Genomic DNA, 23,602 nt, shown 5'->3' on the forward strand with positions numbered 1-23,602 from the left:
CATCCACGAGGCTCAGAACTTCATGGATAGCACGTTTCTAGAGGTGGTCACCCCGCAGCATAAGAGTGTGCAGGCAGAGAGGGAATGGGTGACCGCCAGACAGACAAGGAGGATCAGGCAGATGGGGTACGAGTCCCCCGAGTGTATCTCGCTCACTAATCGGTTTTCAGTTCTGGATACTGGTGAGGGCGATGGTTCCTCTGGACAGCCAAAGCCAAGTCCACATCATCATAGGTGGCTCAGCTGCACAGAGGGGAGGGGGATGGAGGAGGATGAGTGGAAGAGCAATAGTGGTAGGGGATTCAATAGTTAGGGGAACAGACAGGCGTTTCTGCGGCCGCAGATGAGACTCCAGAATGGTATGTTGCCTCCCTGGTGCCAGGATTAAGGATGTCACTGAACAGCTGCAAGACATTCTGAGGGGGGAAGGTGATTAGCAAGAGGTTGTTGCCCATATTGGGACCCACAAAATAGGTAGAAAAAGAGATGAGGTCCTGCAGGAAGATTGTAGGGAGCTAGGAAAGAGAATAAAAAGCAGGACCTCAAAGAAAGTAATCTCCAGATTACGCCCAGTGCCACGTGCTAGTGGGTACAGAAATAGGAGGATAGAGCAGATGAATGTGTGGCTGGATAGATGCTGCAGGAGGGAGGGTTTTAGATTCTTGAGGCATTGGGACCGCTTCTAGGGGAGGTGGAACCTGTACAAATCAAACGGGTTGCACCTCCACAGAGCCGGGACCAATATCCTCATGGGGAAGTGGGGGAGGTTTCTAGTGCTGTTGGGAGGGTTTAAACCAGCTTGGCAGGGAGATGGGAACCTGAGAATAGATTCAGAAGGGAGAAAAGCAAAGCTGGAATTGGAAGGCAGAAATTTACTAAGTGAGTTTGGAAGGCAGAGAAAACAATGGAGTTTGGCAATGCTTACTGGTATATACTTCAATGCAAGGAGTTTAGGGAATAAGGCAGATGAACTGAGGGCACAGATAGACACGTGAAGGTATGATATTATAGCTATTACTGAGACATGACTGAAAGGGCAAGAATGGCGGCTCAACATTCCTAGTTACAGGGTTTTCAGGTGGAATAAAGAGGATAAAAATGGAGGGGTTGCAGTATTGATTAAAGAAACAATTACAGCTGTGAGGAAGGATGAAATGTTAGAAGGATCATCAAATGAGGCCACATGGGTTAAACTGAAGAACAAAAAAGGGGCGATCACACTGCTGGCAGTGTACTATAGACCCCCAAACAGTCAGAGGGAGATAGAAGAGCAAATATTTGGGCAAATTTCTGAGAAGTGCAAAATCTATAGGGCAGTAATAGTCGGGGATATCAACTACCCTAATATTAACTGGGATAGAATTATTGTGAAAGGTATAGAGGGTGCAGAATTATTAAAATGCATTCAGGAGAACTTTTCTTTAGCTGTTATGTATCAAGCCCAACAAGGGAGTGGGTGGTTCTGGACTTAGTTTTAGGGAATTAAGCTGGGCAGGTGGGAGGCGTATCAGTGAGAGAGCATTTTGGTGGTAATGATCATAATTCAGTTAGATTTAGGGTAGTTATGGAAAAGGACAAAGATAGACCAGGAATAAAAGTTCTCAATTGTGGAAAAGCTAATTTTATTAAACTGAGAAGTGACTTAGCCAAAGTGGAATGGAAACAGTTACTTGAAGGTAAATCAATGTAAGGGCAGTGGGAGGCATTCAACGAGGAGATCGTGAGGGTTCGGAGCAAGTATGTTCCCTTAAAGAAAAGGGTGGGACTAACAAATCTAGAGCCCCCTGAATGTCAAGGGGCATACAGGGTCGGATAAAGAAAAAAAGGGAGGCTTACGACAGATACTGAGGGCTCAATACTGTAGAAACCCTAGAGGAGTATAGAAAGTGCAGGGATGAAATTAAAAAGAAAATTAGGAAAGCAAAGAGAGAGCATGAAGAAATATTGGCAAGTAAAATCAAGTTAAACTCAAAGATGTTTTCTAAATATATTAAGAGCAAGAGGATAACTAAAGAAAGAGTAGGGCCTATTCGAGACCATGGGCTAGATTTTCCAAAAAATCCGCCAGTGCCGGATTGCCATCCAAAATACCGCGAAGATTTAAAAATTACCGCTGGCAAAAAATTCCATAAAAAAAGGAAATAATTCTGCCCGGTGGAAAAAAATGGACCTCACATCTCGATGGAAAATTGAATCTTGGGTCGATTGTGCAGTTCTTAAACAAAATGAGTGGTAATTACTAAAATTTACACTGAGGCTGCGGGTTCGGCCTAGGAGGAGGAAAACACAAAAAAAAATTTTTTCCAAAAAACGTAAAATAAAAAAACAGAAAATATTCTCAGGACCGTTTTCACCTTAATCACTGTAAGAGAATTTTAAAATAATTATTAAAAACCCATGAACGTATCTATTTTTGCAGGGCTACTTACCTACCGCCCAGCTCCCACTGCTTCTCGTGGGGAGGTTTTTTTCTAGTTACCTACGGGTCACCGCCGAGTCAAAAAATCGGGCGATGGCAGTCTATGGACGGTGTACGCCGGTGGTCCACTCACCAGCAGTATTTTGAAACCTCCAGCGGAACTCTTTGTGGAAATTTTTGCCGACCGGTTTTCGCCCAAAATGACCACTACCACCGAGAAACCAGGCGGAGATGCAGTGCAAATTCTAGCCCCATAAAGGTAATCTGTGTGTGTGGAGGTGGAAGATGTAGGTATGGTTCTTAATGAGTGCTTTGCGTCTGGTTTCACAAAAGAGAGGGGCGATGCAGACATTGCAATCAGGGAGGAGGAGTAAATATTAGATGAAATAAACATACCGAGAGAGGAAGTAGTAAGGGGTTTAGCATTTTTGAAATAGATCGAGTATTAACAGGCCAGTCTGCCTAACCTCAGAGGTGGGAAAATTATTGGAAAAAATTCTGAGGGACAGCATAAATCTTCATTTAGAAAGACACGGATTAATCAAGGGCAGTCAGCATGGATTTGTTAAGCGAAGGTCGTGTCTGACTAACTTGATTGAATTGTTTGAGGAGGTAACAAGGAGGGTCGATGACGGTTGTGCATTTGATGTAGTGTACATGGATTTTAGCAAGGCTTTTGATAAGGTTCCACATTGCAGACTGGTCACAAAAGTAAAAGACTATCGGATCCAAGGCAAAGTGGCAAGTTGGATCCAAAATTGTCTCAGAGGCAGGAAGCAAATGGTCGATGGGTGTTTTTGTGACTGGAAAGCTGTTTCCAGTGGGGTTCCGCAGGGCTCAGTACAAGGTCCCTTGCTTTTTGTGATATATATAAATGATTTAGACTTGAACATAGGGGGTGTGATTAAGAAGTTTGCAAATGATACAAAAATTGGCCATGCGGTTGATAATGAAGAAAGCCATGTACTGCAGGAAGATATCAATGGGCTGGTCAGGTGGGTAGATCAGTGGCAAATGGAATTCAATGCGGAGAAGTGTGAGGTAATGCATTTGGAGAGGGCTAATAAAGCAAGGGAATACACAATAAATGGTAGGACACTGAGAAATGTAGAGAAACAGAAGGGCCTTGAAGTGATTTTCCACAAATCCATTAAGGTAGCAGGCCAGGTAGATAAGGTGGTTAAGAAGGCATACGGGATACTTGCCTTTATTAGCTGATGCACAAAATATAAGAGCAGGGAGGTTATGCTTGAACTATATAAAACCCTAGTGAGGCCACAGCTAGAGTGCTGTGTACAGTTCTGGTCACCACATTACAGGAAAGATATGATTGCATTAGAGAGGGTACAGAGGAGATTTACGAGAATATTGCCTGGACTGGAGAATTTTAGCTATGAGGAAAGATTGGATAGGCTGAGGTTGTTTTTTTTTGGAGTAGAAGAGGCTGAGGGGAGATCTGAGTCAGGTGTATAAAATTATGAGGGGCCTAGACAGTGTGGATAGGAAGAATCTATTTCCCTTAGCAGAGGGGTCAACAACCAGGGGGCATAGATTTAAAGGAATTGGTAGGAGGTTTAGAGGGGACTTGAGGGGAAATTATTTCACCCACAGCTTGGTGGGGGTCTGGAACTCACTGCCTGAAAGGGTGGTAGAGGCAGAAACCGACACCACATTTAAAAAGTACTTGGATGTGCACTTGAAGTGCCGTAATCTACAAGACTACGAACCAAGAGCTGGAAAGTGGAATTACGCTGGATAGCTCTTTGTCGGCCGGCACAGACACGATAGGCCAAAATTTCTACTCTATAAATTTCTATGATTCTATGATTAAGATAAGTATAAAATTAATATCACAATGTTCAAACTGATCACAGGCAACTTGTTTTTGTAAAACTGGTACCTATAAATTACATTGAGTCAGAAAGTGACTTCACTTGCCTTTTGCAAAGCTTTATTGTCCCCGTGTTAATACAGAAAATGTGAGCACCCCAGCGGAGTGTTTCATTTTCCATCCAGAAGAAATTACCTTATATATTTATAATACCTCTTAAACTGCTTAGAAATATAAAATCACAGGAGTATCTGCAACTGTTTTTTTTTACTTTAACAGGATGAAGTTTCTTTAGGAAAAAAAGAATGGAAAACCAGATAATGTGGCTTTATGTTTTTGAACTTTGCTGAAAATCAAAATTTAATTGATTTCCTTTAGCCTTGAAAAACCTACCTTGAGACTACACAGCAAGAATAAAAATTCTCATCCTGAATAAGTGCATTCCTCATTGAACATTTTTGGATTCTCTTTCAGGATGAATGCCAATACAAACACTGCCGAGAAATGGAGGCAATAAATTTTAACATTTGGGCCTATTAAAGTGTCACTCATATTAAATGGAGATTATCTACTACCATGCAACTCCCTTTGTTTTTTCTATACTTTATAATTAATTTCAAGATACCTTTTATATCTTTAAATTTATTACTTGTAGTTACTTTATAACGCACTAAAGTTCTATTTATTTATCTGTGTTTAACTAACCAGTCTTGAGCTGGCTTGCTGCCTATCCCATCTGTAGCCAATGAAAAATTTATAAAGTGTCAACTTTCAGTTGCCTGCATTTCGTTCCTGCAAAAGGTAGTATCATTCTTTACATAAATGCATGCTACCATCAAATAGGACCAAACAACAGCCAGTTCAAAAGAAAAACAGCTGGATATCGATTCAAGTACTATTAAATAGAATTTACTTCATAGCATTGCTTTGACAATGATATTACTTAAAAGAGTGTATGCTCAGCTTTAGTATAAAGAGCAAAATAATTGGGACAATAAAAGATTTTTTTATCTTAGTACAGCTGTTGCCCAGTTAAGGGCCCCCTCCTCCTCTGAACTGAAAACCTCTCAATCTCAGCTGTATTCCGTTTGCTCAGACATTCAATGAATTGTGATCCATTTCCAGTTTCAGAGATGGCTGGTTAAAGACAAGGCTTAAATGTTTTCATTCTATGGAGCTTGTGGAGTGTGTAGATCTTGGATTCAAAGACATTTCCTCTTTACACATAAAAGCTTTGGTTACAAAAATGTGTCCAAATACAAATATATGTATTTACAATATACAATAAATTCTGACAGTTTTTTGGATTTAAATATTGAAAGGTGTTAAAATGAGAGGCATGTCAAAGAATTTTATGTGTTTTCTGTGACAATAAGCACTGTAATGTATACCAAATGGCACACTGTGAGAGGCTATTATATCTGCATTGTAAGTTGCATTGAAAACTTGAGGAGTAGATAATAGTATTAGTATTAGGCAGTCCCTCGTATCAAGGATGATTTGCTTCCACACCAAAAAGGGATGAATTCACAGGTGTTTCAATGAGGGGCCTGATATTCCAGGTCCCGAATACAATGGATTAACACTCCTGCGTTTCACTTCAGGAACTTTCCCAGAGTGATGGGGGAAAAGCCTCCTCTCCCTGCTGATTAGGAGGGTCCTTTGTGAAATTAGTCTAAATAATGTAAACGCACTTCTGAGTTTTCGTAAACCTTGATCTCAAACTGCCTCTAATTTGGCACTTAATTGGCAATCTCAGCTAGAGAGACCACAGGATGCCTAGTGTGGGAAATGCAGTGAGTACCCATCAAATTGTTAAGCAGAGTTGAAGCTATATGTCACCTGAAAATGCTCAATGTTGGCAATGAGTGCCAGAAATGGGAAAAAGTACAAATTCCTAATGCAAATATCCTTTACCTCGATGAGTATAAAATTCAGCAAAATCATGGGGGGAAAATTGCGGTCAGAGGCTTCCTTTGGATGAATGCCTCCGACGTGAAAATGTTTTACGAAAATAGCTGGTGGTCCTGGAGGAACATAGGATTCCGGCCAGACGCCTTCATTCGCTGTGCAGTGCACGGGAACATGACTTCCAGATATGTATTCATATCCTGGAATTATGTGGGCCTGGACCACCAATCATTATGTAGTATTCTCATTGATAATAATGGGAGCTCTGTTTTAATGTGTTCTAATAGGGTTAAAAATAATGGACAAGGTTTTTAATATATAAATGAGCGATTAAATTACATTTTTCTATGTTTTAAAACTCTGGCGCTGGCAAACGTAGGCTATATGCCTGCTTTTACCAGACGTAAGAGTTTGAAGGCAAATAGCCCAATTTCTGCCCCGTGGATGTCCTTACTGCGGGGATGCGTAGGATCTGTCAAAATTAATTCTGACAGATCGGAAAAGCCGGTTCTCGCCGCATGCACATCATGTGCTGAGAGCCGGCATTTGCAAGGCCTCTTTGGGTGCATGCACACATCGTAACACCCGGCGAGGCCTCAGTTTTCAGTCCAAATTATTTACAAAAATATGGACTCCAAATTCAGGATCTCCATGTTTAAACGGAAAGTTAAGATTTAGTAAGTTCTTTCATGCTGACTTGTTATCGTGACACCTTGGTTCAGTGACTTACATTCGTTACATTTTACGGTCGTGCGCCAGGGTTGGGAAGATTGCATTCATGGTTCAGTCATGGTCAGTACTGAGGTAGCAGTATAGGTATACGAGGACGCTGGTTCCAAAGCAACCGGACGGGGTCCTCGTCGTCTGATGGCGCGCTGCCCCCTCTGCTAGCGGGGTGGGCTTGGTTCGCTCACCTTGCCAGGACTCAGGGCCTTTGCCATGCCTAGTGGTGGGCAGAGCCACAGATGTGTGTGGTCTCCCTGTCCTCCATTGAGGGCTGCAGAATCTCCTGCCTGCTCTCTAACAGTGTCAGGAACCTGGCTGTTCCAGGTCCTATTTGGGGAACTTGTTGGTTCTGATCTTTCGCTCCTGGACATGGCCGCGGTAGCGACTGGGTCTGGGGTCTGCGCCGTCTTCACCCGGGTAGTGGGCAACGGCGGCCGACTGCGCATATTGGCATCGTTTTTATTTCCAGGTCCGTGGCGAATAGTGCCATTGGGTGCCTGCAGCGTGGGATAGAACAGGGGCAGGGTATCAGGATCAGTGCCTTCACCCTCCTGAGGTCACTGGCCTATAACTTGTGGGGACACCTGGGGCAGGGCATCAGGATCAGCGCCTTTACCCTCCCGAATTTGCTCGCTTGCTACTTTTGGGGACGCTCTATTCCCGATATCTCGCAACAACATTTTGTTCTTTACATTAGGAATGGTACCGACATCTCACAACAAAATTTTGTTCACAATCTTAATCGGTTCGTTACATTGACTGCCATGCATACATTGTCTCTTTAAGTTCAGTTGGTTGCAGGTCTCCTTTAAGAGAACCCTGCTGGCTTTACCCCAATCAAATCCTTTGTTAGACACCACGTGTTGGGCCCTCAGCGTTGCACCTCGTGATATTGCCGCGGCTATCTTTTTTTTCAGCCATGCTGCGCCTCATTGCAGCAGGGACGCCATGTTGCCTCTGTCTTCGAGGCCGACTGCCTTAATCCTTCTCTCGCGTGATTCTGCACAAAGGCTGGAAGAGTGCCTGTGAATTCAATCTTCCTCCCCAAGAGTCCTGCCACTGGAGCCAGGAAGGTACTTTTAGGTCGTTCCGGTCGGATCATTGCCACGCAGTCATGATGGACGGTCTGTGTCTCAGGTGCTCCGCTGGTCTGTTCTCTGGTGCCTGGCCCAAGCGAAGGTGAGGTTTTGTTCTGCCTCTAAGCAAAGGGGACATCGATTGCTGGAGCGAAGAGGTCTTCCCATTTCCACTGGATCTTCCCCATCCACCTTCTTCCACGTAGCATTGGACCATCACCTATAACAATCCACAGAGGTAACTTGTGCACCGCGCCATTATGGATTACACTTACATCCGCACTACCAAGGACTGGGATCAGCTCCTAGGTGTAGGTGCGCAACTTTTCCTGTACTGGAACCAGCTCAGGTCGTTTTTCATTCCATAGCCTCTCAAAGGCATCCTGGCTCATCACTGACTGGCTCGCTCCCGTGTCCACTTCCATAAAGACTGGAACGCCGTTTATCTCGACTTCCATCTTCACTGGAGGACAATCGGTGGTGCAGGTATACACTCCATACACTTCTTCTTGGGGCTAAGCTGCCTCTCTGGCCAAATCATCATACTCCCCGCTGGATTCAAAGTCGTCTACCGACTCCTCTGCTAGACGGTGAGTGGTATTTCTTTTACACATACGCTGGTAGTGGCCCTTCGTGTTACAGGCTTTGCATATGTACTCAGCAAACCGACACTGGTGAGCCCTATTGTTTCCTCCGCAACGCCAGCATGGTGCTACTCAATTAGCACCCCTCGGCGGACTCTGAGTTCTGGAACCCTGAGGTCTGTGCTCTCTGTCCTGGGCAGAGTCATATTCTACAGTCTTGTCTGTGAAAGGCACCATCTATGTACAGTACTTGGCGTGTTTGAGTCCACAGGATAAATAATTTGCTTGGTGCTGCAGATCGAGGTCATGAACGCCTGACTGATGCTGGTGGCCTTCTGCAGGTTGACTGTGGTGTCGGCAGATAAAAGCTTGTGTAGGAGGCCCTTGTGGCCAATTCCTATAACGAAGATGTCTCACAATGCTTCGTTTAGGTGCGTGCCAAAATCACACGGTGCCGCATGTCTCCTGAGGTTGGCAGCATATTTTGCAATCTCCTGGCCCTCAGGTCTGCGGTGAGTGTAGAATCTGTGCCTGGCCGTAAGGGAGCTCTGTTTTGGTTTTAGTTGGCCGTGAATTAGTTCAGTCAGCTCATCGTATGTCTTATCCTTGGCCTTCATGGGTGCCAGCAAGTCCCGATGAGGCGGTAGACCTCGGGCCCACAACTGGTCAGCAGTATAGCCTTGTGCTTCTCTGCCGATGCGTCCGTCTGCTCTGCCTGGTCACTTGTCATGAAACATAGCTCAAGCCTTTCCGTGAAGGCATCCCAATCATCACCCTCTGCGAGGTCCTTTACTGTGCCAAAGGTAGCCATAATCGCGTGAAAGTCCATATTCTCGTCACCAGTTGTTATGTCTGCGATGTACCTATGACTGACTCCACGAGGCAATGTGTTGCACTCAAACTGTAGTTACCTTGGTCCTTTATTCGTAACTCCAGAGGGAGGCAGCCGCATGGTGGCTACCCTATTATACAGCCTCTGCCACCAGGGCAGGAAACCCCGATTTCCACCAGTTGCACCCTCTAGTGGTGCCAGCATAGTATATACACAGTGTAAACCTTATTGACAGTACAGCAGGTAAACAAGTCTCCATCTTATGCAACTATACAGTGACTACACAGAGAGTATATCTATAGTCTGCATATATAACAGAGAGTATATTAGTGAACATGAGAGGACAATATAAAAGCAGCTTGTGATTGACAACACAAGAAATCCAAAATAAATCTTTTAGCTGCTCACATGGATAAAAAAAGTGTAAGAGCGTAACTCTTTATTCCTTCATCCAAGTTATTATAAAGAGACACAGAAGAGTACTTCTAGTATAATAATATTAGAAAATATCCTAATGACATTAAACGACGTGGCCAGGCAACTAAGATCTCAACAAATTAAGTTACTGTATGTTGCCAGTTAATGTGATGCTATTATCAGCAAGGCTAATCAATTACTGGGATTTATCTCAAAAACATTTAGTTATAAGTTGGAACAATTTATTTTTGCCCAGTAGAAAGTCTAGGCCTGTTGATTCAAATTCACTTAAATCAAAATACTGGATAATTTGAAGTTGATTTTTGAGCTAAATTGTTTTGAATTAATAGATGTTGACTGTAGTTCATTGATAAGAGCACATTTAGAACATTCTGTGCTATCACACCAACCTCAGACAATGATGCAATGGGAGGTTTTAAAGAAAAGTGATTCAACCTGACATTACATATTACTATGGTATCCTGCAACCAACATTCATTGGTTTCTGTAGCATTCTACATGACCCAGCCAGAAGTTACAGAGACCTTGAAGAAGTGAGCATTTCACAACACAAAGTCTCACTTGCCCCACCTGCCACAAACAGCAGGACAGATACATTCACCCCATGGTATATATCTAGGGTCCATATCATACTTAAAGGAGCAGCAGGTGAATCACTGAACATAAGCAGGCTCCATTCCCTAGAAACTGACTCCATCCCTCTCCCCAACTCATGTTTGAGGCTGAACCAGACTGTTGCCAACCTTGTTGTCATATTTGACCCTGACATGAGCTTTCGGCCACATATCCGCAGCATAACTAAGACTGGCTATTTCCATCTCATTAACATCACCTGTCTCCGCCCTTGCCTTGCCTCCACTGCTGAAGCCCTCATCCATGCCTTTGTTACCTCTAGACTTGACTATTCCAACACACTCCTGGCTGGCCTGCCACATTCTATCCTACGTAAACTAGAGGTGATCCAAAACTCGGCTGCCCGTGTCCTAACGCGCACCAAGTCCCACTCATCCATCACCCCTGTGCTCGCTGAGCTACATTGGCTTCCGGTTAAGCAACGCCTTGATTTCAAAATCATTATCCTTATTTTCAAATCCCTCCATGGCCTCGTCCATCCCTATCTCTGTAACCTCCTCCAGCCCCACAACTCCCCAAGATGTCTCCACTTCTCTAATTCTGTCCTCCTGAGCATCCCTGACTGAAATCGCTCAACCATCACCGTGCCTTCTGTTGCCTAGGCCCTAAGCTCTGGAACTCACTGTGTAAACCTCTCCGCCTCTCTACCAATCTTTCCTCTTAAACCAAGCTTTTGGTGACCTGCGCTAATTTCTACTTATGTGGCTCAGTGTCAAATTTTTAGCGCATAATACTTCTGTGAAGCACCTTGGGACGTTTCACTACGTTAAAGGCGCTATATGAATATAAGTTGTGTCTGTTATGTATCTGGAATTGTATATACTCTGTACAGCCACCAGAGGGCTCATTCCCAGGAGTCCCAAGGGATTTAAGAGTGCTTCACAGGTTGGAGGGGAACTCTGGAGACCTGCAATAAAAGACTAAGGTCACACATTACTTTGAGCTCACAGTGTTCAGTCTGACACTTTCTCCATACACTACAACTGGCAACGAGATACAGATAGCAAACCCAAAGATGTAGAGCACAGTGGGCATCCTGGAGAAATTTTCGGAAGGAGATGATTGGGAAACTTTTGTGGAGCGACTCGACCAATACTTCGTGGCCAACGAGCTAGATGGGGAAGAGAGCACTGCCAAATGTAGAGCGATCCTCCTCACTGTCTGTGGGGCACCAACTATGGCCTCATGAAGAATCTGCTCACACCAGCGAAACCCACGGAGAAATCTTACGACGATTTGTGCACGCTGGTCTGAGAGCATTTGAACCCGAAGGAAAGCGTTCTGATGGCGAGGTACCGGTTCTACACCTACAAAAGATCTGAAGGCCAGGAAGTGCTGAGTTATGTCACCGAGCTAAGACACCTTGCGAATTTGAAGGACATTTGGAGCACGTGCTCAGAGACTTTTTCTTACCTGGCATTGGCCACAAAACCATACTTCGCAAACTTTTGATTGTAGAGACCCCAACCTTGATTAAGGCCATAGCGATAGCCCAGGCGCTTATTGCCACCAGTGACAATCCGAAGCAAATCTCTCAGCACACAAGTGCTGCTACAAGTACTGTGAACAACGTGATGTTGTTTTCGAATCATAACGGACAGGGCAGGTCATGCATACCTGCAGATGTCTCAGAGTCCACCATCAAGGCCATTAACACCTTGTTGGCGCTGCTGGGGTGATCATCATTTCCATTCAAAAGATACATTTGCAAGGGCTGTGGAACAATGGGACACTTCCAACGAGTGTGCAGGCGAGCTGCTAGGCCTGCTAAACCTGCAAACCACCACGTTGCAGAGGAGGACAGATTCACGGAGGATCACGACGAAACAGAACCTCTGATAAAGGAGGCAGAGGTATATGGGGTGCACACATTCACCACGAATTGTCCCCTGATAATGCTGAAGGTTGAACTAAATGGACTCCCGATGTCAATGGAGCTGGACACGGGCGCGAGCCAGTCCATCATGGGCAAAGGTTGTGATGCAACAAGGCCTCAAGGCCAGTCTTAACACCAATTCGCATGAAAGTAAGAACTTACATGAAAGAACTGATTCCTGTAATTGGCAGTGCTACTGTAAAGGTCTCATACGATGGAGCGGTGCACAAGCTACCACTCTGGGTGATACCGGGCGATGGTCCCACGCTGCTCGGCAGGAACTGGCTGGGAAAGAAACGCTGGTTCTGGGATGACATCCGAGCGCTATCGCCCGCTGACGATACTTCGTGTGCACAGGTCTTAAACAAATTTCCTTCGCTGTTCAAACCAGGCATCAGGAAATTCCAAGGAGCAAAAGTGCAGGTCCACCTAATTCCAGGGGCGCAACCCATCCATCACAAGGCGAGAGCAGTACTGTACATGATGAGTGAAAGGGTAGAAATCGAGTTTCACCGGCTACAAAGAGAGGGCATCATCTCACCAATCAAGTTCAGCGAGTGGGCCAGTCCTATTGTCCCAGTCCTCGAGACAGCACCATCAGATTCTGTGGCGATTACAAAGTAACTATCAATCATTTCTCCCTGCAGGACGAATACCCACTTCCAAAAGCCGACGACCTTTTTGCAACGCTGGCGGGAGGAAAGACGTTCATGAAGCTGGATATGACCTCGGCCTACATGACGCAGGACCTGGAGGAATTCTCGAAGGCCCTCACCTGCATCAACACACACAAAGGTCTTTTTGTTTATAACAGATGCCCGTTTGGAATCCGATCAGTGGCGGCGATATTCCAGAGAAACATGGAAAGTTTACACCGTGGTCTTCCAGGATAACATCTTGGTCACAGTTCGGAACACAGTCAAGCATCTGCAGAACCTGGAGGAGGTTCTTAGTCGACTCAACCGTGTGGGGCTCAGGTTAAAATGCTCAAAGTGCGTTTTCCTGGCGCTTGAAGTGGAGTTCTTGGGAAGGAGGATTGCGGTGGACGGCATCAGACCCACCAACGCGAAGACGGAGGCAATCGAGAATGCACCGAGGCTACAGAATGTGACGGAGCTGCGGTCATTCCTGGGACTTTTGAACTACTTTGGTAACTTCTTACCGGGTCTCAGCACCCTACTAGAACCACTACACGTCTTACTATGAAAAGGGGGCGAATGGGTTTGGGGCAAAAGCCAAGAAAATGCCTTCGTAAAAGCGAGAAAATTGTTATGCTCAAACAAATTGCTTGTGTTGTATGATCCATGTAAGCGTTTGGTACTAGCATGTGATGCGCCATCATATGGCATCGGTTGTGTATTGCAACAAGCCAATGATTTCGGGAAACTGCAACTGGTTGCTTATGCATCCAGGTGTTTGTCTAAGGCTGAGAGAGCCTACAGCATGATTGAAAAAGAAACGTTAGCGTGTGTCTATAGGTAAAAAAAATGCATCAATACCTGTTTGGGCTAAAATCTGAATTGGAAACTGACCATAAGCCACTTATATCCCTGTTTTCCGAGAACAAAGGGATAAACACCAACGCATCAGCCCGCATCCAGAGATGGGCGCTCACATTGTCCGCCTGCAACTATGTCATCCGCCACAGGCCAGGCACAGAAAACTGCGCAGACGCTCTCATTAAGCTGCTATTGCCCACCACCGGGGTGGAAATGGCACAGCCCGCAGATCTAGCCATGGTTATGGAAGCATTTGAGAGCGAGCAATCACCCGTCACTGCCCGGCAGATCAAAACCTGGACAAGCCAAGGCCCCTTATCTCTAGTCAAAAGCTGTGAGCTTCACGGGAGCTGGTCCAGTGTCCCAGTGGAAATGCAGGAAGAGATAAAGCCGTTCCAGCGGCACAAAGGTGAAATGTCTATAAGGCAGACTGCCTTCTGTGGGGCAATCGAGTAGTGGTCCCCAAGAAAGGCAGAGACAGCTTCATCAATGACCTCCACAGTACCCACCCGGGCATCGTAATGATGAAAGCGATATATCAGATCCCATGTGTGGTGGCCCGGCATCGATGCGGACTTAGAGTCCTGCGTTCACAGATGTAATACATGCTTGCAGTTAAGCAATGTAGCCAGGGAGGCGCCGCTAAGTTTATGGTCTTGGCCCTCCAAACCGTGGTCTAGGGTACACGTCGACTATGCAGGCCCGTTCTTGGGTAAAATGTTCCTTGTGGTTGTAGACGCGTACTCCAAGTGGATTGAATGTGAGATAATGTCGGCTAGCACGTCCGCTGCCACCGCTGAAAGCCTGTGGGCCATGTTTGCCACACATGGCTTACCTGATGTCCTGGTGAGCGACAACGGGCCATGTTTTACCAGTGCTGAGTTCAAAGAATTTATGACCCGTAACAGGATCAAACATGTCATATCTGCCCCGTTTAAACCAGCGTCCAATGGTCAGGCAGAGAGAGCAGTGCAAACCATCAAGCAAGGCTTGGAGCTCACTGCAGACTCGCCTATCCCGAGTCCTGCTTAGCTACCGCACGAGACCACACTCACTCACAGGGATCCCACCTGCTGAACTGCTCATGAAAAGAGCACTTAAGACAAGGCTCTCATAAGTTCACCTTGATCTACATGAACAGGTAGAGAGCAGGCGGCTTCAACAAAGTGCATACGATGATAGCGCAAATATGTCACGCGAGATTGAAGTCAAAGATCCTGTATTTGTATTAAATTATGGACAAGGTCCGAAGTGGTTTCTGGGCACAGTCGTGGCCAAAGAGGGGAGCAGGGTGTTTCGGGTCAAACTTTCAAATGGACTCATTCACTGGAAACACTTGGACCAAATCAAACTCAGATTCACGGACTATCCTGAGCAACCCACCTTGGACCCTACCTTTTTTGATCCCCCAACACACACACCAGTGGCAACCGACACCACAGTTGACCACAAAGCAGAACCCATCATCCACAGCAGCACTGCAGGGCCCAACACACCAGGCAGCCCAGCAAGGCCAGCTGCACAGCAGCCCAGCGAGGGCCCAACAAATGACTCAACAACACCAGCCTTCACACTGAGACGATCAACCAGGGCAAGAAGTGCCCCAGATCGACTCACATTGTAAATAGTTACACTATTGGCTTTAGGGGGAATGTTGTTATGCATCTGGACTTGTATATACTCTGTACAGCCACCAGAGGGCTCATTCCCCAGAGTCCCAAGTGATCTCAGAATCCCTTGGGAGCACAGGTATTTAAGAGTGCTTAACAGGTTGGAGAGGCACTCTCAAGACCTGCAATAAAAGACTAAGATCACACATTACTTTGAGCTCACTGTGTTCAGTCTGACTCTTTCTCCATACACTACAGTGTCATTGTTGAAGAAGTACGTGATAGTAGTAGTGGAGAACCTGCTGGCCAGAGGGCCAGGTCACCAATAAAAAAACAGAATATTTTGAAAATGATGAGAAACTTTTAAATGTTGGTGTTCAGAAAGATTTGGTTGTCCTTGTGCAAGAGACACAGAAAACTAGCATGCAGGTACTGCAAGCAATAAGGAAGGCAAATGGCATGCTGTCCTTTATTGCAAGGGGGTTGGAGTATAAGAGTAAGGAAGTCTTGCTACATTTGTATGGTGAGACCACACCTGGAGTACTGCACACAGTTTTGGTCTCCTTATCTAAGGAAGTATATACTTGCCTTGGAGGCAGTGCAACAGAGGTTCACTAGGTTGGTTCCTGGGATGAGAGAGCTGTCTTATGATGAGAGATTGTGTAGAATGGGCCTATACTCTCTGGAGTTTAGAAGAATGAGAGGTGATCTCATTGAAACATACAAGATTCTGAAGAGAGATTGTTTCCCCTGGCTGGAGAGTCCAGAACTAGGGGGCATGGTCTCAAGATAAGGGGTCGGCCATTTAAGACAGAAATGAGGAGGAATTTCTTCACTCAGAAGGTTGTGAATCTTTTGAATTCTCTGCCCCAAAGGACTGTGCATGCTGTGTCTCTGAATATATTCAAAGCTGAGCTAGATAGATTTTTGGGATCTAGGGGAATCAAGGGATATGGAGATTGGACAGGAATGTGGAGTTGAGGTCGATGATCAGCCATGATCTTATTGAATGGCGGAGCAGGCTCGAGGGGCCATATGGCCTACTCCAGCTCCTATTTCTTATGTTCTTATGTCACATCTTTCCTCAGCTGTAGCGCCTATGGGCTAAAAATTGCTCTCTGTCCCAAATGGGGCGGATAATTCGAATTAAATTACTATTCTCTGCCTGAATCCATGGGACGGAGAATAGAGGGAAATTGGCCTCTTTATTTTTTTAAATCGTTGCGGTGGTGCTTTGGGTGGTTGAGGGGTGGAAGTGTGTCGGGAGTGGGGCAGAAGGCGGGTGGTGTCATCAGCGCCTCAACGTTCCTCTCCTTCAGTTAAAGGGGAGGGCCGCTGCGAACTCTGCAGACAATTTAGTGGTGCCCACTAGGCCACCAGTGAGGGCTTCGGCTGGGCCAGCAATCCGGCACCCAATAGGGGGTACCGGGCTGCCTGTTGGCCGCCTGGCGGATCCCATGGCCGCCATTGTCGCGCCGACTTCTGAGTCGGCCGACAATTAAAATTAAATAGTGGCTGTAGCGGTGCGCCCTCCCCTTTAAGGGTGGACATGTCGCCCAGCCATTGGCAGCTTCATAGAAACATAAAAACATAGAAAATAGGTGCAGGAGTAGACCATTCGGCCCTTCGAGCCTGCACCGCCATTCAACAAGATTATGGCTGATGACCCACCCCAGCACCTCCCCCCCACACCCCCTCCACACCCACCGACCCCCCCAGCCGCAAGGACCACATCCAACTCCCTGTCGGGAAAAGCTGTCAGGGGCACCGAACTGCGGCGGCTCCACTCCCGTGGGGCAATTTCCCTCGCTGGGCGGAAGGGGGTCGCCACCGGATGGTAAGGGGTCGACGTGTGCCCGACAGGGTGGGCAAGCGGGCGGGGCGGAAATCCGTCCCCGGAGCCCCTGGCCCGGCACCAATTTCGGATGGGTCAGCCCATCCACCTGCTCCCTGTTGGAAAGGTCTTATCGCCCCATTACCACCTCATAGGGGCAGTAATGGACCTTAAAGAGGCGGGGTGGGGGGGGGGGGCAATTTTGGCATCTATAGACTTTGATATCACAGGACCGACGTCTACTGAAGTCAAAGGGTTGCGAATCTTTGGAATTCTCTACCGCAGAGAGCTGTGGGTGCTCAGTCATTGAGTATATTTAAGACAGAGATCGATACATTTTTGGATATTAAGGGAATCAAGGGATGTGGGAATGAGAAGGTGGAGTTGAAGTAGAAGATCAGCCATGATCTGATTGAATAGTGGAGCATACTGAAAGAGCCGAACGGCCTACTCCTTCTTCTATTTCTTATGTCCTTATGGAGTCATTTCAGTCAGTTCACAGCATATGGCAACATGTGGCCATGAGTGTGCAGGAGTCACTAGCTGCATCTGTACAATCATGCAGAAAGGCTTCTCAGCACTGCAGTGTACTATGGAATGCATACCAATTACATAGGCATCTGCATTGGAGTCCCCGGTAGCAGAGGTTCTGTCCAATTGAAGTATATCTCATCATTGTTCAGACTGCTACTATAGAAGCCTTGTACCTCAACATGCAACAGGGTCTCTTGTCCTTCAACATATTGGTAGACCAGATGGAGAACATCATGATGCAGGGATTAACTAATCTCTTTTCTACCCAGTTGTCTGCTCCCACACAATACTGAGAAAATGCCCAGAAATAGGTGCACAGCTGGGGAAGGCATGGTTGAAGTTGTCATCTCATAACATGATGCCCCATCTACACTCCCACTTAAATGTGCGCGGAAGTAGACAGGACCAATCAGATACTGTAGCAACAGATGTGACAGAACCAGGGCCATCTCATGAAGAAGCACAAAGCTGTGCAGGGCCATCTGAATCCCATACCAGCAACCAGCCACCACTCTTATATGATCTATATAGAATTTTAAAGCTCACAAGGAGGCCATATGTGCTAGCTCTCTGAACTCCCTCAACTTAGGAATTTGAACCCCGAAGTATTTTTCTATGAATATAAGAAAATATGACCCATCAAGTCTGCTCCTCTAATTAATCAAAAGGGAAGAATTGCTGATTACTATGTGAAACAAAATGGTAAACATTTTCTTTTTGAATGCATTTACAATGTCACTCTGTATAAAGCAATTCTTCCTCCTCCATGTGTTATTTCTAATGTCATCAACGTAGTTAATCTGATACAAAGGATATAAATAACCACAGAGTAAAACCTCTGGGAATAGAAAATGTTGTGAAATTTCTCTGACCCCTAAATATAATCAAATCAAATAGCAACTTAATGTTAAAGCTTATCTTATTCAACTCTGGCCAGTTACACTTCATAGATGAAGTTCACATCGTGACAACAGACATGAAAAGATAGGCCCATAAATTCCTTGGATCATCATCCTGGCCAGGATCACACCTGATGGTGCCCTCCAGCATTAATCCAGCTGGAGTTTGCTAGGCCACCGGGGTGGGGGCACCTCAGTTACATGGGACAGGCAGGTGCAAATGCCACTTGTAGCGCATCTTTGGCACCCATCTTCCCATGTCGGTTGGAGACTTGCACCATCGGGGGATTGCCCAGACACCCCCCGCCTCTCCCCACCCCACCTCAGGTATTATCTCTTCAGCCCCTGAGGAAGGGGGCCGATCTACAATTTTTTTTACATTTTGCTGCTCTTCACGGTCCAGTCCCTGTAGAGGCCGGTACACCTCCACTCACTCAGCGTACCAGATTCCATTGATATACTGAGCCCCATTGGAGCCTGAGGAATAGGAATTCCTACCATAGGAGTCAATGACCCTGACTTTCCCCCTGGCTGTCATTTGCCTTTTAAGAGACAGGTAGAGTTTCTGCACCTTACAAGGCAACCAGAAAATTCCCTCCAAAAAAACACAGAGACCTGGCACAACTGGATCTCCACCATTTTCTGAGAAGTTTTGTCAGTCCTCCACTAGATTTACAGTAGGAGACTGGGGAAACACACAGGCCCAAAATATTTCCTACAATAAAATGAAAAGAAAATGTGTGAATTATGGAAACCTGAAATACAGCTGAAAATGCTGGAAATACAAAGTAACATTCCTGAAGAGAAAAGAAAGATTATAACATTTTGAGAATGTATCCTTCATTAGAACTGTTCTGATGAAGAGTGCACACCCCAAAAAACATAAGAACATAAGAATTAGGAGCACGAGTAGGCCATTTGGCCTCTCGAGCCTGCTCCGCCATTCAATGAGATTATGGCTGATCTTCTACCTCAACTCCACTTTCCTGCATTATCCTCATATCCCTTGATTCTCTTAATATCCTGTCTTTTCTCTTTATAGATACTGGCTGTTCTGCTGTGTATCTCTTATTTCATGTTCTATACTTACACTGGAATCAATTTCTCAGAACGTCAATGGATGATTTAAAAATTTATGCAGGATTTAGTCAAATCACCTTTGCAGAAAAGGGGTAAAGTATTATGGCCTAATTTTCTGAAGAATGGGATTGAACTGGCTAATGGCAGGGGCTCGCCTGCAGTGGCAGTTCAAGAGGACCAGCCACAACAAATTTTCCAATAGAAGATCCTCTTCCTTACTTGAATAGAGTACTCACATGTGCTAAACTTGCCCAGAGAGCTTGGCCTGTAGCATTCATTTCAAGCACTCTAAGGCGTTACCATAAGCATTGCGCTGGAAATTACACTTGGCTTCATGGAGCTGAAGGATGAAGAGGAGTTGCAGACAAATGATCAGAGGGAGAGTTGCCTGCATCTGAAGTGCACTACATGGGCCTTTCGTTACAAAAGAATGAGGGTCCTTAGCCCAGCTATTGATTAATCCATCACTTTTTGCATGTTCTTTCTGCCAGATGTCTGGCATTTAGTACAAGATACAGTTTTTGTCACTAGATAACACCCCCATCAGAATCAATAGCCCTTTTACTGAATTATTTATAGGAGTAGATTTTCCTCTATGATTGTCCACTGAGCACCCTGTGAGGTAGAAGCTGTCCAGGATTTTCCTGCCTCAGGCCAGTTGCATGGCCCAGGCATACACCAGACACAGGACTGATCGCTATCTTGTCTGTGTGTTTACAAATCAGGTAGGAAACATAAGCGCACTGCAGACCTGAGAGTTTGCAGCTGCACTCCAGATTGTCAACAGCAAAGCCTTATTGCTGCTGCTGGAGATCAGTAACCAGAAGGCTCAAATGCTTCAGATGTTTTGGTGGGAGCGCAAGGCCAGGAAATATCTTAGTATTTGACTGTATAATCTTCACCCTACTCCAGGATCCTACGGTCTGCTGAAGCAGCCTATTGTACCAGCTTTCTTCAGGCTGCCCCTACCCTGGGGTGCCCAATGAGTGGATCCACAGCAAAATGAAAGGGGGAGAGCCAGAAGCACCCTTCTCACATTATATTACCAATGTTCCGCCTGAGCCTACTACAGGTACAGGTCAATTTAAGAATAACGGAGAAGCCCAGGAAATCCTGGGCAGCCTGGAGGGCAGAGACCCAATGTAACAAGTCTTCAGTCCTTTTCCATCTTCACTCGCCTTGGGGAATGCCAATTTCCCAGGCGCAGTGAAGTGAAAAATCTACCATATAGTCTTTCCTACTCTAGACTAACAAGTCCCTGCATGGTTACACTTATACCCTTAAAACAACTTACCTGATAAACTTTAAGTAAATTAATACAAGTCAAGTTATCTCAGGGTAACAATGACTGGCACATGTTTACTTCTTCCCAAGATGAAACAACATTGCCTTAAGCTTCTGCAACTTGCAATACCAACTACATGATAAATATTAATAAAATTAGTAGAGCTCCCAAGGCATTCATCACAAGTAGTCAGAGAGTTGGAGGGCACAACTGATCTCAATGTTTCAAAACTAAAAGACTTGACAACTTTACTGATAATATGCAAGATGTATAGATGTGCAGAAATCAAGCTCCACAAATGAATAAATGAGATGAATGATCTGGTTTAACAATCTTTTTAACTACAAGGTTCTGTTCTTATCTTCAAAGGCCCAGACTTGCCACCAAAATAACTTTACAAAAAAAAATTGAAAATCCTAATTCATTATTTTATATGTGTACATTTAGATTAAGCGCATAACTATGCATTGGAAAACTGGAAGGGTGTAAAGGTTCAACCAACACCAAGATTCCTGTAAAAAGAGTATCCATTTATGGGACATGCTAGATGGACCATCGGGTCTTTTCCTATCCAATATTTTTGTCTGTTTATATTCTGCCTCACGAAAGCAAATACTGTTCCCGGTGGGCTCTGCTGAATGGCTGAATTACTTCCAAAGTCCCTGAACAAGCTTAAAATAGTTCTCATTTTTAACCATTTGAATCAAATACCAAGCATTAAAATTGTAATCTTACCTAGTAAATTTGTCAACCATAGAGCCAAGTCCTCTTTCATTGGTAATAAACTAGCTTCATGCCTGCTTGCCAACCACTGACTATATTGGTGCACATCAGAGAGGCTTGGCCCAGGCTCCTTGGGACTAAATGTGCTGAACATCTTTCCTTATCCACTTGTAATATCTAACAGAAAAAAGAAAAACAGTCTGTGATGATATGGAAGGGAACAGGTGAAGATACACCATGGCACAAACTCTATTTTCGTTCATAAGTATATTAGTGCTTATTCCTCAGTCGTTGAACTGAATGAGAAAACAATGAAAACAAATTAAGACACTAAACTGTTTTATCTGTACACATTGATTCAAACTCAAAATAACATAAATTACTATTGGTTGCATTCATGAGAAAGAATCATACATCTTACCTCAACATTTAATTGAGAATCAAAAAAGGCCTTACATCAAATTTTAAAAAAAATCAAACATCTACCTTCATTAAGTAGAAAGTATTTAAAGTTTTACCTTGTTCCCAAACTACAGCAATATTTGGCTACAAATGGCACTGCACAATGTTGCTTGCTAAAGAAACTTCTAATTATACGCTCTTTTTTCCTGTTTCAGAACAATCCTTTTTGTACCCGAATGTGAGCTAACATCTCAAGTTCCATGCAGCACTGTCAACAACTGTGACCTGATGATGGGTTTAGTACAGTTTACAGTACGCCTAATGGCATGCAGCAGTCTGTTCCCCTTTCAGCACGATAATCCACTCCCCTCTGAATGAACAGTGGGTTTTTAGAAAAGCCTGTACAGTAGAGCATTCATTCCATCGTTTTAGTAAAAGAGCAGTGTTACAATGTTTTGTCTCATCCGTAATTTAAACTATCAAACTGATATTTGTAAAAGGGTTCCACATGAAAAGAGCAAGCAATTAAAGAGGCAACTACAATTTCAGCAGCACTTTTTTCAGTAATTAGTCTATCGTAGAAATAAAAAATCGTCTACGTAAATATAGTGCGCCTAAGACAAGCTTCTCCAGTTCTAAGTTAGGTGGTGATTGATAACACAATGCACTATTGGCACGGAAATTACTGCTTTATTATATTAGACATTTGATATTGAAATGATAATCTGCAAACTATGGATGACTCGATAAGTAAAATGAATCTAAAACTTTCTTTCTTTTCCTATTGAGGCTATTGATTTCTAGTTTTCTTCATAATTACATCAAAGCCGTTGGATGAACTTAAATTGACGTTGCATGCAAAAAAAACCCTAAAACTAGGACTGTTCAGTATTTAAAAATTAATACATTCAAATCAATAGCCCTAAAAAAATTAAGCAGACATATAACGGTAGAAAAACTGTCATACATCGGATACCTCGTACTTTTTCATTTGCTTGTGATCCATGCAAGGCGCTAAAATTATGCACTCTTAATTGTTTCGAATCGTATGTTCAGATTGCGATCAGTCTGAAAATGTGCCAGAACGCCGGTTTTTAAGCGCTCAAGACCATGCTTTATTACTGTTAGTGTCGTGGAAGCTCATAGTTGCAGAGTAATCACTGCATTGCTCCTCACCCACTTCGAGCGGTTCCGTTCTGTAGATTTCACTCAGTTTCTCCTGCAATGCAACACTGCGGATCGGCCTCGCGAGTACGCACATGCAAATCAAACAGCACTTCCCACAAAGGTCTCCTTGCATGACCGATTCTTCAGCTCGTTAAGTGTGCATCTTAGTTTGAAGATTTCCAGTAGTGCCGACTAGAGAGTAACACCACATTTCCAAGACATTCACGTCGTCCTGTCAAACGA

General features: G+C 44.7%; 1 protein-coding gene across 8 annotated transcripts in view; it reads right to left on the minus strand.

Moving 5' to 3' along the window:
- LOC139280158 (growth arrest-specific protein 2-like) overlaps window positions 1-23,602 on the minus strand; it is a 289,936-nt gene that overhangs the window by 204,720 nt on the left and 61,614 nt on the right. For all 8 annotated transcript variants that reach the window (XM_070899704.1, XM_070899702.1, XM_070899703.1 and 5 more), the window contains one exon: window positions 21,803-21,967. In XM_070899704.1, coding sequence (XP_070755805.1) covers window positions 21,803-21,944 — 142 coding nt within the window. In that variant the 5' untranslated portion in view covers window positions 21,945-21,967. The remainder of the gene's footprint in view (window positions 1-21,802; window positions 21,968-23,602) is intronic.

The sequence above is a fragment of the Pristiophorus japonicus genome, chromosome 14 (genome assembly GCF_044704955.1).
Source record: "Pristiophorus japonicus isolate sPriJap1 chromosome 14, sPriJap1.hap1, whole genome shotgun sequence".
Lineage (NCBI taxonomy): Eukaryota > Metazoa > Chordata > Chondrichthyes > Pristiophoridae > Pristiophorus > Pristiophorus japonicus.